The following is a 16,646-nucleotide window of genomic DNA, read 5'->3' on the forward strand; positions in this document are numbered from 1 at the left end:
GGAAAATTTATACACATAGCCCTTATACTCTATAATTTACCTTTTGTATTATTAAAAACCTTGACTTATGTTTCACTGGGGAGGAGAACAACTTGTACCCAGATAATATTTAGTGAGCTCTCCTCCCCATCACAGATGTTGATAACAGTCTTTAGAAAACATTGTACCAGGCTGTGCAGGGTTTGCAGACAATGTACTGAGGATTTGCACCAACGACCTTGATGCCATCACGTCATGCGAGTCTATATTAACCAAGCCCATGTGTGTTTCTGCGGATTCGCTCAGCCAAAGCTGTTTGACTGTGTGATTCCCATTGCTGATCAGCTCTTAATAAAAATACTTTGTTTGATTCTCACTTAGTGTGTGATCTTTGATAATAAAATTCCACAACAATCTTCTACCAGGAATCTTGGTGTCATGATAGACAACAAGCTGACCTTAAAGGACCATGTTGCCTCGGTTGCTCGATCTTGCAGATTTGCTCTCTACAACATCAGGAGGATCAGACCCTACCTGACTGAACACACAGCACAGCTCCTGGTTCAGGCTCTGGTCATTTCACGCATTGACTACTGCAACTCCTTACTGGCTGGCCTGCCTGCATGCTCAGTTACCTCCACTCCTTAATCTAGAGCTACACTCCCTCTCCACAGTTACGCTCTGCCAGTGAGATACGCCTAGTGCTCCCACGACAACGTGGCTCAAAATTAGTAGCTAGACTCTTCTCCTGTGTTGTTGTCCCCTGGTGGTGGAACAATCTACCAAACTCCGTCCGATCCGCAGAGTCCTTATCCGCTTTTAAAAGCAAGCTAAAGACTCAGTTGTTTAAGGAGTATTTCTGCACTTAGTTTAACTCTTCTACTCAACAGAATGAGTTAGAAAGATTTGTCCAGCTCTTTGGCTCAACCAAGTACTGAATAAGCTGCGTGCACTTATGCCCAAGACGATATTGTGTGATGAATTTGTGATCTTGTATTTAAACAAAATGACTTGCAGAACTACAAAAAACTAAAAAAAAAAAAAAAAATTATATGCACTGCCTCTAGCACTACATGACAGCACTTGGGTCCAACTGGACTCACAGCATTAATTACTTAATTATGACTTCCCATCATGTTTGAATTCTTGCTTGTATTGTTCTTACTGTCAAATGTAAGTCGCTTTGGATAAAAGTGTCTGCTAAATGACTGTAGAATAGAATAGAATAGAATAGAATAGAATAGAATAGAATAGAATAGAATAGAATCATGGATATATAAACATGCTAAGGTGGCTTATATGCCCACTACAAAGTGATGCTGTTGAAAATGTACTATTATTATTATTGTGTGTAAGACCAAAAAGAAACAATGGACCCTAAAACACATGGTACTGTAAAGAATGCAAAAAGAAAATGTGACTTTCACTATCAACTTCAAAAAATAAAATTAACCCCATCAGATATGTTGTCATGTCTTTTTCTATAATCATGGTATGCTAGATTTTTGGTTAAAAAGAAATTTCTATTTTCTTATTTGCATTTCTTAATAACAGTGTATGTTCTTTTTAGATTCCTAATTTACAACTTATGCTATATGTTGTGCTACCTTCTTAAATTGCTTCATATTAATAAATACAATGTGACTGAATGCAGTCAATAATTTTCAAAGGAGGCTTTTATATCAGTTTATTTTTTTAATCTGAATATAAAACATGAATACATAAAGCGGTCATGGAAAGTAATAGTGTATTATTTTTAAATTTTTAAATTTATTTATTTATTTTTTTTTATGTGTGTATTTATTTATTTATTTATTTATTGCATTTTTTTTAATCCCTTGAACATGATGCAATCCTTACTTGCTGGCGGATGAGGGGGATAGATCTAGCCTCGGTGAAGCTCATCTTTACCTGGTTGTCCTGAGGAAGACAAAGAACACTAGTTTAGTCCTAGAATACATCTGTTATATGTTCAGAGAATATAAACCTAGCAGAGCTCTTAGATCTTAGGTCAACTAGTCCAGACTAAACATGGAGAAGCAGCATTTAGCTGTTATGCTGCAAACAAGTGGAACAAACTGCCAGTAGAGATTAAACTTTCATCAAATGTAGACATTTTTAAATCCAGTTTAAAAACATTTCTTTTCTCATGGGCTAATGCATGAATTCTGCATTGTAACTTTTATCCTATCTTGCTTTTAGTCATTTTTAATTTATTATTTTATTGGGGTTTTTGCTATTTATTGCTGCCTTTTAAGCTTTCCTGCACCATCTGTAATGCTTTTGTTTTATGTGCACTCTGAATTGTCTTGTACATGAAATGTGCTATACAAATTATCTTGCCTTATCTTGTAGTTCAACTGTTCCACTAATTTCATGATATTTTTGGCATCAGTACATAAACAACTACAAGATCTAAGCAATAATATCATCATGAATATTTCACTCACCAGTCACAAAATGATCTGAAGAAATTGTCAAAGGTTTTGAGGGACTCCAAGGTGTACCATCAACATTAACACACTGGATAGCCGCTAGTCAGTTATCACATTTTTCTGGCCTTTTGTGTCTCTTTAGCAGCTCAAAGAATGATTTCTTTTTATCTGTAGAATAATTACGTTTATGGCAGCCAACCACAACACAATTTTTTGGAATATTTACTAGAATCTCTTTGATAATCAAAGACAAATCAACAAGGATCGAAAAACTCTGCTATTTACAATAGTTAAGGCATTTGATTCTAAAGTTATCAACTGGTTTTTCTTTGTGTATGTTTTATCAACCCTTTGTTTTCACCGACAATGGAACTGGATGCGACGAAATTCAAGGAAGTTCCCAGATGTTTGTGCCTGCCCATATGCTCTTGTTTTTAAATTTCAGCCTGCTCCAGAAGCTAACAGCTAAAAGCTCATTTATAACTAGCTAGCATGCTGTTCCCTGACATAGTGCTGTTCTGTCAGACCCTAAAGCAGGACTTGGGTGTGGGCGGAGCATAATTATGTCTGTAAGGAGTTAAACTAACTCTGACATGATCAGTTCTGTTTATTTAACCCCAACACCAAACAACACTTCATACTGAAGTCCTGGGGCAGAGTTTATGTCTGAAATGAGTTAGGACAATGGTTCCACAACTTTTTCTGCAGGAGCCCATTTTCATCAACAAAAATAATGTCAACTGTCAACTACGACTTTACGTGAAGTAGCAAACTACTTCAGGTAAGTTGAGCATTTGACGAGACAGATGCTGCTTTCGTAAAACAACTCTGCTATTTACAACAGTTAAGGCATTTGTTTCTAAAGTTATCAACAGGTTTTTCTTTGTATTCAGGATGAGAAGTTCCAAAGTGAGGTTGGAACTTGCTTGGCTTCATACTGTCAGATGCTGATATTTTGAGACATTCAACATACTGTGGTCTCTCTTTATTACCCACCATAGATCATTACCATTACTTGACCATTACCTGGTCAAGCCTGGGGCAAGATATGCCTCATCATATTTCCTTGTCTTTATTTGGTAGTTGAAATGTCTGTTGATTCATCACCATTTGCCCATTAATACTTTCACAAATGTGTCCATATTTTGCTGGCAGTGGAAAAACAAAGTTTCATGTAGCCTAGCTGCGCCCCCCCTGGCATAATTCTTGGTCCCTCCTATGGTGTCCACCCCCCAGTTTGGGAACCACTGAGTTAGGATAACACTGATATGATAAGCACTGACTAACACACTGAAAAATCTCTTGTTTGAACAAGCCAAAAACTGTGATCAACAGTGTGAATAGCAGAGGGCTGGTCTAATTCAGCCATAACCGTACTCTGTATAGTCAGCTGCCATCAAATATAATGTTATTATTCATTTAAAACCTTCCCAAGACATGAGGATGCCAGCAGCGTTCCAGTCGCCAGTCATGTTATGCTCCAATGGAGTATAATATGCTTTTTGTGCTTATTAGTCATATTATGCTCTGTTAAATGCTGGTCTGATGCCATCCAGAACCTATTGATTATCCATGTGTTCTGAATGTTAACCACAAGTTTCTGGCAGTGAATTCTGTTGAATCTGAGCAGTTTGAATTAGTTTTATTTTAATTAGGTAAACTTGGAATTTTGAAATTTCAAATGCTGAAAAACTAAGAGTGAAGATAAAGTATCAAAAATGTAGTTTATTTCAGACACACATAACTTTACTGAATAAAATGTTAGATATTTGAAATTCAGACTTGTTATTTCTAAACATTTTGGACACGATTCCACATGTTCTTCTTGAATAACGACTGACAGATTTTTCTCGGATCAATCAAGGATCCATATTGATCAAATTTTGAGTTGTCACACTGCTGCTGTGAAGACAGGACATGTGGGTGGAAATTAGAAAAAGATGATCTGCTTCACATCTGAGAAAATCCTCAGCTGAGACACCTGATCCAGTCCAACCAGCAGCGGCGTCCCGTCAGCTGATGTCTGCAGTCACTTTATGATGACTGTGGACTTTCTGGCTGCACGTGGCCAGCAGCAGCTGGAGGATGAGACATGATGGTTAAACCGATTTTTGTTCTTCCTGCTCATACTGAAACACGTTCTTGTAAAAAATCTGAGGACAGAAAATCCACAGTCAAAACCAGTCTGAATGCCAGAGCAGTAAAATGTCCGCGCGCGCTTCTCACGCTGTTACGTAAGCGGCGAGACACGCGTGGCAGCCTTCTGTCTCCGCCGTGACCGTGTGCTGCCGCCGAGCGGCCACACCCCCACGCGCCACCTCACGTGTTGCCGCACACATTCAGTGTCTGCTGTGCTGCCTTCAGGTCCTGTGGGAATTCTTTAGATCAGCTAACTAACAGAAAGTCCCTAGGACAGGGGTGCCCAGCTCCGGTCCTCAAGGGCCACAATCCTGCAAGTTTTTGACGTGTCCCCCAAAACCACCTGACTCAAACTGATGCATCATTGTGCAAAACTTAATAGGTTGTTGGATCCATTTCATTTGAGTCAGGTGTGTTGAAGCAGCAAACATTGGAAAATTTGCAGGACAGCGGCCCCCGAGGACCGACTTTGGGCACCTCTGCCCTAGGAGGTTCCGAAGGACGGGTACTGGATTACCAAGGTGTGTTCCTGGGATTTAACCTGCAGGGTCACCATGGTAACGGATGCTGAACACAGAGTAACCTGGTCGGCAACATCAGACTGAAACTACATTAAATTTTAATCTCCACCTGTAATCATAATAAAGTTACATTTCTCCTTCATCTCTGAACCTGAACCAGCCTTTTGGACCAGAACTCGGTCCTGACAGAAAAACTGAGCTCTGCAGATAAACAAATTGCAGGTTGCCATGGAGACTGTAATTAGCTATGTAATCAGCTGTACAATGAACATGATTATTTATTTATTTATTTTTACATGTTTTCTCATTTACTCAGAACTTAGCATCATACATTCAGTACACAGCATCACTCAGCAGGGAACAGTGGGAGCTTCAGTACTTTGCTTAAGGTACAAAGTTGAACTTGTTTGGTGTGATTTAGACTTTTCTCTCGTCATCTGCACCAACATTATCACCTTTTTGTTAAAAAAAAAAATATATATATATATATATATAAATATATTTTATCTTCACGTTCCGGCATCCTGTTGATCCTCTGAATTTTTCCACTTTTGACACTCAGGGTTTGGTCAACTGCTGTTTCATGTTAGGAGGATCTGTATAAATATACCCTCTAAATTAAATAATTCATTTATACCCAACTTATTCCAAACAGTGAAGAGTCATATTTCTTTCAGTCAGAGATTAAGTGAACATGTCTGACTCCAAAATACAGATGGATAAGTTTGTTTGGTTTTAATGTCATTTAAACTCTTGTTTCATCTTTGAAGATTAGTGTAAAACTGTTTTGCATCTCTTTTCGTCTTTTGATTCACTGAAACACTGAAGATTGATAGCCTACTCTTTGATTTCACATTTCCTACAGTCTTTAAACGCACACCTCACATGGCCTGTCCGACGTCAACATGTAAACACGTGTCTCCACACGGGATTGGCCAAAACGCTATGGTTACGTCACCACAGAGCAGTCGGCTCGGTGACGTGTTCACTATCATTCACATAGTGGGCGTGGCTTCGGTGGACAGGATGATGGACGCTCTGAGCCCGGAGACCACGCTCAGACGTGGATGTGCGGTATCTGCGGGGGCACCGCTCCTTCATCATCATCTGAACTGTTTTTATTCCCGACCTGCTGAGTGTCAATCCATCATGTGATAAAGAGAAGAAGATGAAGACTGAAACATGGACACCGTGAGGACACACTGACAGGTGGGAAACTTCTTTACTTTTACAGCTGAGAAAACTTTTTGTGCGCGAGCCTTTTCATCTTCAGCTTCATGTAAGCCAGATCAGCTGTTCCAGACTCTGTGTTCATGTTAGGATGAAGATTATTTTCATTTTATTTTTTTCTGTGAGTGGAAGAGGACTTTCAGCAGTAGCAGCAGGCTGTTACATAACGGAACCGATGGTGGGCGGTTCACTGCCTTCTTATCAGGTTCCTGCTACTGCTGCTGCACACGTGCATAAACACAACAAGGTGAGAGCCTGGTGTTCTCGTCCTGCATCAGACCAGTGTCACTCTGTAGTTTCAGGGAAAACTCGGCTCAGCTGGTTCCTGTTAGTACATCTACAGAACAGCTTCATCAGTTCTAAGAAAACCAGACTCTGACAGTTCTTCAGTTTCACTGGCAGGAACTGGTGTACCACAATTAATTTATTCTTTTTAAAGAACAGGTTGTACATCTGAAATCAGTGTCAGCTCAGGTCCAGATCCAGACTGCAGTCTGACCAGAACATCAAGATTCTGTTTATGTTCCATGTATGTTAATGAATTTGTTTACATTTGACATACATGCAGGGCCCCATTTTCATCAACAACAATAATGCATGCATTTTAAACCAGGAAACTCTGCAATCTATTCCAGGTGAGCCTGTTGAGAGTAGGTAACTACCAGGTGTTTGGGTTTCCAGTTGCAATAACTTGGAAAAATAGTGCCTCGCAAAATAGCCAAATTGTGAGCATCTATAACTGTTGATTAAAGCAAAAATAAATAAAATAATACAAAATAAAAAATCACAAACTCATTGCTAAATAAGTACAATTCCATTTACATCGATAAAAATGCGCACCATGATAATAGCAGCCAATTTTGGTGACAGTGATTAATAAATCAATTTTTTCACGAACAAGCCCGCCGTAACAACGTAATTACTGATAACAGCTCACTGCTGTTTACACTAGAAATTTAATAGACACAAAATATATCATAGAGAGTTTTAATAAAGACAAAAATGTACAACAAGAGGTACTGGGCACAGCCATCTTTAAATCTGGAATGTCGGGGTCTTCTGAAATTTACGGGTTCGCCATTCAGAAAAAAGGAGATGACTTCGTCATTTCCAGTGCAAGTTCCTCAGAATTTCAAGGTCCGAGGACATCTGGAACACACGATTATGACACACATCGTAAATGGGCAACATGACTGAAACCTGGCAACGGGAAAAGAACCTGGAAACATCATGACCAGAACATGGCAACCTGACCAGAACCCAATAACATGACCAAAACCTAATATGACTAGAACTTGACAATGTGACCAGAACCTGGCAACAGGACTAGAAACTTCCAACATGACCAGAACCTGGCAAGGTGACCTGGACCTGAGAAGTGACCAGGGGCCTCATTTATAAAACTGTGCATAGCAAAGCAAACTACAGGTGGCGTCTGCTGCTCAAAAAGCAAAAAAAGCCTGCACACGCACGTCCCACACCTGTTTCCGTTCATTAATCACAATCAACTCTATAGTGGGCGCACGTGAGGGAACGCCTTCCCACGGCCACATGGTGGCTATAAATGGGCAGGTGGACGCCTGTAATGCATATTCATCACATCATTTCCATGACGGCTCGGGAGGGAAAAAGAGGGGAAAAGTGGAATTTTTCGGGGTGTGAGAGTGAGATCCTAATGGACCACATCGAGAAACATAAAAATGTTTCATTGGTGAGCATAGCGAGGGCATTACTTGTGTCAGAAAGGCAGAATAGTGGCAGCAGGCGGCACAAGAACACAAGACATGCCAGAGGAATTGGAACATGCTGCTGGATATCTCAGTCGGTAGATATGTACAGTTACATCTGAGATTGGCGGCAGTTTATTTAGTGATAAATAATATTTCTTTCTAGTTGCTGGGTGCTTCAGCTGGGTGGGCGGTGCAGAGGGACACAATCACCGCTATTACCAAGGTGGACAAGGAGTTAAATAAGGCCTCAGAGCCTGGGAGCATGACTAGGGGCCTCATTTATAAAGCTGGCGTAGGTACAAAAATCAGCGTATGCCAATTATAGTCAACTTTTGGGATTTAGAAAAACCAAACTTGGCGGGAGAATGTTCCTACCTCCATGGCAACTCTGACCCTTCCATGAGCACAAAATCTGGATAAACGGGAAACTGCAACACCAACAGTACTGAATAAAATCAAGGAAATGATGTGAAATGTGAGACATTTGTGCCCAATCCACTATTACCTTTCACACCACGTTTTATATTAAAGCTATTTGAAAAAATTAATAAAGAGGCACATTCAATAATAATACTCCTAAGAGTGTATGTTCAAAAAAAGCAAGGGGGGGGGGGGCTTGTAAGCTCCTTGTAAGCTCCTCTCTGGGTGGTGTAAACCTGGTCCAGCGTGTTGTTTCTACGTGTTAGAAAGGATATGTGTTTGTGTAGTCTTGGAAACACACTCTTTGGGTCTATGTGGTTGAAATCCAAAATGAGAAAAACATCAGGGTTGGCTGTCTGCTGCTCACTGATGTGTTGATACAGTTCATTCAATGCCTCACTCCTGTTGTTTTCACTGGCTCACAAAGGAAAGTAAACAGCAATGAACAGTATAGCTGTAAACTCCCGCGGAAGGTAGAATGGTTGGCATTTAATGACCATGAGCTCCACTGAAAGCGAGCAGTATTTGCAGACCACAGCAGCGTCACAACACCAGACATCATTGATGACAACACAGAGTCCCCCGTCACATGTCTTCCATTCCTCAATGAGAGCTCTGTCTCCCCAGAACATGACCAGAACCTCACCAGAACCTGGCAACTTCATGAGAACCTACACCATGCCTAGAACCTGGCAACATGACCAGAACCTGACAAGAGCTTGGGAACGTGACCAGAACCTGGTAACATGACTAGAACTTGACCAGAACATGGCAACATTACCAGAACATGGCAAGATTACCAGAACCTGGCAACATAACCAGAACCTGACAAGAGCTTGGGAACGTGACCAGAACCTGGTAACATGACTAGAACGTGACCAGAACCTGGTAACATGACTAGAACTTGACCAAAACATAACAACATTACCAGAACCTGACAACGTAACCAAAACATAACATGACTAGAACCTAACCAGAACATGGCAACATGACCAGAACCTGACAAGAGCTTGGGAACGTGACCAGAACCTGGTAACATGACTAGAACTTGACCAAAACATAACAACATTACCAGAACCTGACAACGTAACCAAAACATAACATGACTAGAACCTAACCAGAACATGGCAACATGACCAGAACCTGACAAGAGCTTGGGAACGTGACCAGAACCTGGTAACATGACTAGAACTTGACCAAAACATAACAACATTACCAGAACCTGACAACGTAACCAAAACATAACATGACTAGAGCCTAACCAGAACATGGCAACATGACCAGAACCTGACAAGAGCTTGGGAACGTGACCAGAACCTGGTAACATGACTAGAACTTGACCAGAACATGGCAACATTACCAGAACATGGCAACATTACCAGAACCTTGCAACATGACCAGAACCTGACAAGAGCTTGGGAACGTGACCAGAACCTGGTAACATGACTAGAACTTGACCAGAACATGGCAACATTACCAGAACCTGGCAACATAACCAGAACCTGACAAGAGCTTGGGAACGTGACCAGAACCTGGTAACATGACTAGAACTTGACCAGAACATGGCAACATTACCAGAACCTTGCAACATGACCAGAACCTGACAAGAGCTTGGGAACGTGACCAGAACCTGGTAACATGACTAGAACTTGACCAGAACATGGCAACATTACCAGAACATGGCAACATTACCAGAACCTGGCAACATAACCAGAACCTGACAAGAGCTTGGGAACGTGACCAGAACCTGGTAACATGACTAGAACATGACCAGAACGTGGTAACATGACTAGAACTTGACCAAAACATACCAACATTACCAGAACCTGACAATGTAACCAAAACATAACATGACTAGAACCTAACCAGAGCATGGCAACATTACCAGAACATGGCAACATTACCAGAACCTGGCAACATAACCAGAACCTGACAAGAGCTTGGGAACGTGACCAGAACCTGGTAACATGACTAGAACGTGACCAGAACCTGGTAACATGACTAGAACTTGACCAAAACATAACAACATTACCAGAACCTGACAAGAACTTGGGAATGAGACCAAAACCTGGTAACATGATTAGAACATGACCAGAACCTGGTAAATTGACCAGAATCTCCACACATACATCTGCGACACACGGGAGGCAACATCGCTCCTTCTCCATGTATTTCCTATGGAACTTGCTTGATGAGGCGATAATCGCTGCCCTTCTCCAGGCACTTTCTCAAACTTGTTTGTTTGTTGTGTATTTTATCTTTAAAATGCCTGTCTGCTCTGCCTCCATTTTTCTGTGTCTGTACTGCTGAGTGGTGTAGGGAACAACTTGAGGAGTTGACTGTATGAGAGTTGATGGATATAAAGGTGGTGTGTTTGCAGGGAGGGTGTGGCTGTAATATTTGAGAGTTTAGGCATTGTTGGAAGCCTGGGTACCGTAATGGGCAAGAGGGGCAGTGCGGAACAGGTTGAATAAAGACAAATTTTTATGGAGGTGCCTGAGGTTAAGGCCTACTTTTCAGCTGGGCCTGCCCAGCAGTGTTTGGTGGCAGAACAAAAAGGTAAGACTGAGCCAAAATGCCAAGTGTAAAAGTTTGTCCTTTCTGCAGGGCAGCTGGAAGTTTAGCCAGGGCTGCCATTGGTGCATGTAGAGCTGGAATACTCTGCTTCAGAATATCTTGTTCCTGTGCCTTGCACTGTCTGCAGTACCTATGAAAACACAAAATAATTTCTATAAAAACAAAAGTTTCCACATAGTAAAATTGCACAAAAGATGCAATCTTTCTTTTGATGTGATTTACATTAAAAATATATTTTCCTAAAGCCCCAGACTGGAATATGTAAATACGTCTCATAAAAAAATCTCATAATTAGTGGTTAACATAATTAGCTTCATGTAAAACATGCACATTTATATAAATCCTACTCACCACTGTGCAGCTGTTGCAGTGTTTACACTGGGTAGCTGGATTGTGGTCTCACTCATCAGCCTGGCATTTGTTTTTGTAAGCATGTACCACTAAAGCGTATCAGTGGCAAAGAGCTTTACAAATATAGCCTCAGTCACTCTGTTGCAGTCGAGTTACTGTGCAGGACTGTGAGCTCCAATGAAACACCTGTAGTTAAAAATTATATGTACAAAATAAAAAAATAAATAAAAATATTAGTGATGTGTAACTTATAATATATTTGCCTTTTTGCATTACCCCAACATTGTGTTTTCCTATTTTAACTCACCTTCTGATGCTCTCCACACCTGGAGCCACAATCTTCTTTGTAGCCCGGAATCGTCCCTTACTCAGGCTAATTTGATGACGTGATGGGCACAGCTTCCTACCCTTAATTGTCATCAGGGCCTACCAAATCTTAAGAAAAAAAGAAAAAGGAACCATTGATGAGAGCAATTCATACTAAGCAATGCAAAGTGTTCTGACATTTTCTTTAGGTAAATGACTTCTTACATCACATAAAGAAGTTTAAATTAATTCCAATTAAAGTGTTATTTCTACCACAGCTAACTTGTTAGGAGGGCAAGTTGTTAAAAGAGTTAGATACTAACCTTAAATAAATACAAATAAGTGCTGAACTATCTTCATATATTTGCCCTGTCAAGGGAAAATGTCAAGGGAATGAATGAATGAATGAATGAATGAATGAAGGAATGAATCTACAAAATAAGGGTAATATATTAGTTTAAGTCATTTGCAAAAATAACAGCTAAGATAAGCTCACTAAGTTACAGTAGTGACAGTGACCGTGTCCATCCAAAAAATGTACACTCGTCCATTTGTAACACTTCTTTCATTGATTAATTAAGCTAGCAAAATTTCCCTGCAGAAAATTAATTTTACCACTTAGCCACAACAAGCACGGTAGACAGTTGATTAAAGTACGAAAACAGCCCTAAAATAACCTGAGTCGGGGGTTGGGCCAGGTAGTAACCTCGTTATTACTAGCTAGGATATATTGAAATAGCTATTGTCAGACAGTCACCCTAACAATTGATATAAAAAGTGTATAAATGTGCACAAAACATTGAGTTAAACGTACGTATCTCGTAAAAGTCAATATAAAATTGAGCGATGATGTGGAAAAAAAAAACTATGGTTTTTTTTGCTCCAAGTCCAACTCTGTTAGCTAAGAATGAGTGAAGTCCTCTTATTGGTCAATTCTTGGTTGTGGTTGGCCATCACTACCAAGAATGATCAAGAATTACCTCGACCTACAGCTGCCCCGAGGCACCACAGCAACTCTTCAATTGAGCTGTTCAGTATTAGAATGCTGCACAAATAAGTCTTATACAGTCTGAAAAACAGAACTAGTGAATCAAGACCACTTTAAAAAATGACAACAAAGTCAGAGAAAAAGACATGAGGACCTTGGATCAGGAATGGTTCGAGAATCTGGATCAGAGCTCGGTATCGAGACTCTAGATCCGGGCTCTGGATCAGGACTCTCTGTCCTGGTGAGATGTAATCCTGGACCATGCTTAGATTAGCCTTTCATCTCTCTTGTATATGATGTTCTGATGCAACCTCATCACATGACCTGTACAGAGCATGTTCACATATCGTATCACCTGCTGATGATCCAGAGATCTTGATGTGGAAAACAGTAAAGTCCTCATTCCAGGTTAAAAACCACCTGCGAGGCCACTATATGTCCGACTCCAGCTCCTCTATTTCCATGGTTGGGATAGACATGAAGATTGTAGTTGTGTGATGTCAGCAGCTTCTTCATTGTTTCTGAACATAATGTCTTAAAAAATGCTGTAAATCATCTCATTTTTTCAGGTGTGGAATGCCGAAGGAACAGGCTTATCCTGGGGAGGTTGCTGCCCAGAGCACCTCCAAGAATGCCAAAGAAAAGAGTAACAGCGCCACCCTGAGGGCATGTCAGGGTGGCGCCCACAGGGAGAAGTCTGCAGGGGGCGAAGTCAGCAAGCGCCTGCTAAATTGTGACTTGGAGAAGGACTCTGAGAAGGACTCGGGTTACTCAGGTGGGTCTGAAGGTGATGCTGAACTCCACTTCGCTCATTTATCGACCTTTTAAAGAAACTTGTCTAACTGTAAATAAAAATGTAAAATGTCTGTAAGAATACAATAAATCTGTATTAATCCACCATGTACTCAGGGCCAACAACTTTTCAATAATCCTTGGAGTGAGATTTGGTGGAACCAGCCAAAATTTTGCTGCATACACAGCAGCAAGACATAAGAACCATTTTGTCTCATTTTGTGCAGGTTTAATCATAAAATATAGCACTCAGGAGTATAAAAAAAAAAGGTTTACAAATAGTCTAAAAGTACCAACATAAACTTCAAAATAAACAGGAAACAACTCATGTACAGAAAAGGAAGTGACACTTACAGAAGACACAAAGAATTTCACAATAATAATAATTTCTCAAGATCTGTGTGCCTTGTTGGGCTGACTTTTGGCCTTTTCTGAGGCCTTAATTAACAGCCAATTGAGGTGGTGAGAAAGTATGAAAGTGAATGTAACACGTGGAAACAGACACCTCTATTTCTGCAAATATAAATAAATATTGGTAAAGTCTGAATATGAGACTTTTATTATCCTGTAAACAGTGGTTTGGAAGCAGCAGTAACAGTCGGGTTCACAAAGGGAAGCAGATGGAACATAATGCTGCTCATTTAATAAACATAGCAGGTGTTTATAATAAAAAATGTGATCTGATTAATGGGGCTGGGCCCCTGTAGCGCCTTATGTCTACCAACATCTGTCTCCTGCCTAGCAGCACCTGTCCTCCTCCTCTCCTCTTTAGTTCACCTCATTACAGCCTCATCACATCTGCTTCTGTGTTATGACGGATTCTCAGACGTTTAAGGAGGCTTTTGGTCCTCACACACACATATGAAACTGCGCATCGTTGCTGTTTGTGGAGCTGAAATATGTCCACTCATCACTGCATGTCAGACTAATCACTAAGCAGTGAATGAACCGCTGTGCTGCGACGCGCTGCTGCGTCTTTTTCGCATATGCCTGTGGCAGGCAGAAGAAGTAGCTCCTATTTTTCCTGAAAGTTTAGTTATATTACTGTTGATATAGGAGGGATAGATATTTCAGTATTGATCCACACATCACTACTATTTATCCTTCTCAGATAATTACTTGAATCAAATCGTAGGCCGTTCTTACTTACTCACTTATTTGTTTAGACAACATACCTGGCCGCTTGCTGAGGGACTGTGCAGCAGAACTCACAGATGTCTTCACAGACATCTTTAACACCTCGTTGAGTCATGCTGCTGTTCCTACGTGCCTCAAAGCCACCACCATCATCCCTGTCCTGAAGAAGTCCTCACCCTCCTGTTTTAATGACTACCGCCCAGTTGCACTCACCCCCATCCTCATGAACTGCTTCGAGCGACTAGTCATGGAACATATCGAATCTGTCCTCCCCCCTCCTTGGACCCCTTCCAGTTTGCATATCGGCCCAACCGCTCGACCGATGATGCCATCTCCACTGCCCTGCATTCTACCCTCACTCACCTGGATTTAAAAAACTCATACGCCAGAATGCTGTTTATTGACTTTAGCTCAGCATTCAACGCAATCATCCCCCAACAGCTTGTTCCCAAACTGGACAGGCTGGGGCTGAACACCTCGCTGTGCAACTGGCTGTTGGACTTCCTGACGGGGAGACCACAGGCAGTACGGGTCGGCAGCAACACATCCAGGACCATCATTCTGAACACGGGGGCCCCTCAAGGATGTGTGCTGAGCCCCCTCCTCTTCACCCTGCTGACCCACGAATGCACCCCACTGCACAGCTCAAACCTCTTCATCAAGTTTGCGGACGACACGGCTGTTGTGGGTCTCATCAGTAACGGGGATGAAGACAAACTACCGGAGCAAGGTGAACTGCTTGGCCTTGTGGTGCACACACAACAATCTCTCTCTGAACGTTGAGAAGACAAAGGAGATTGTTGTGGACTTCAGGAGAGTCCACTCCCAACATGCTCCTCTGACCATCAACGGTGCTGCTGTGGAGAGGGTGAGCAGCACCAAGTTCCTGGGTGTACACATCTCAGAGGACCTCTACTGGACCAACAACACAACAGCACTGACCAAGAAAGCCCATCAACGCCTCTACTTCCTCCGCAAGCTGAGAAGAGCTAGAGCTCCGGCCCCCATCATGCAGACTTTCTACAGAGGTACTGTGGAGAGCATCCTGTCCAGATCTATCACAGTGTGGTACGGCTCCTGCATCACATCCTGCCGCAAGACCCTTCAGCGCATCGTGAGAACAGCTGAGAAGATCATCGGTGCCCCTCCCTCCACGACATCTACTGCACCCACCTCACCCGCAAAACTCTCGGCATCGCTGGTGACCCCACCCACCCGTCACACAGCCTCTTCAGTCTGCTGCCATCAGGGAGGAGACTGCAGAGTCTCAGCGTCAGGACCAGCAGACTGAAGGACAGCTTCTTCCACCAGGCTGTCAGGATGCTGAACTCTCTCCCTGCCCTGCCCCCCCTCCCCTCGCTGCCCCCTGCCCACAAAACCTCCAGACTCTGAACCCCCCTCCCACCAACTCTGAACTGTTCATGAACACTTAACTTTACCAGTATATAAGTTAAACCTGCACAACTGCCATGCCATTTGCACCACTGTATTCATTTTGCATCTGTTTTTTCTTTACCCAATGCTGCTGCTACTTGTGCCTTTTTCATTATTTATATTTCTTGTTTTTTATCTCTTTTACATAGCATAGTGTAGTTTTTTATATAGTATAGTATAGTATAGTCTTTTATATATTATAGCATAGTAGAGACCTTTTTTACTTGAAGATGTATGTTAAATGTTTATTGTCTGCACCTTGGGTTTGAGTGAAATGCAGTTTCGATCCTCTGTATGTCTTGTACATATTGCAGAATTGCAGAAACAATAAAGTTGACTTTGACTTTGACTTTGATTTATTTGTTTCACCGGGACACCGGCCCAAGAGTAGTGAATCCTCCCGAATCTCCCGATTCCACTCCGGCACTGCTCTTGATGTGTATTTCAGAGTTAGAAATCGGAGGTGTGGCGTGGGAGTGTGTGAAGTCACTCAAATGCGTGAGTCTCATGGCAAAAGCGTGAGAGTTGGCAGCCCTGACAGGTCAGTCGTTCACACATCAGTTGTTCTGATCTGGTGATAAATCCAACATGTTCCTGAACATTCCTG

At 41.7% G+C, this 16,646-nt stretch overlaps 1 protein-coding gene and 1 long non-coding RNA gene across 2 annotated transcripts in view; one reads left to right on the forward strand and one right to left on the reverse strand.

Moving 5' to 3' along the window:
• Positions 1-8,551, reverse strand: LOC121655008. The gene is made up of 3 exons (XR_006013061.1): positions 8,540-8,551; positions 509-513; positions 1-122 (listed from the first exon to the last, which is right to left on the reverse strand). It is a non-coding gene; the product is annotated as an uncharacterized LOC121655008 (long non-coding RNA).
• The window catches only part of LOC121654990 (CLOCK-interacting pacemaker-like), a 23,986-nt gene continuing 13,427 nt past the window's right edge, over positions 6,088-16,646 (forward strand). Inside the window, exons 1-2 of the mRNA XM_042009399.1 lie at positions 6,088-6,283; positions 13,246-13,451. Of these exons, the coding sequence (XP_041865333.1) occupies positions 13,253-13,451 (199 nt within the window). The 5' untranslated portion in view covers positions 6,088-6,283; positions 13,246-13,252. The remainder of the gene's footprint in view (positions 6,284-13,245; positions 13,452-16,646) is intronic.

The sequence above is a fragment of the Melanotaenia boesemani genome, chromosome 15 (assembly GCF_017639745.1).
Source record: "Melanotaenia boesemani isolate fMelBoe1 chromosome 15, fMelBoe1.pri, whole genome shotgun sequence".
NCBI classification, from domain to species: Eukaryota; Metazoa; Chordata; class Actinopteri; order Atheriniformes; family Melanotaeniidae; genus Melanotaenia; species Melanotaenia boesemani.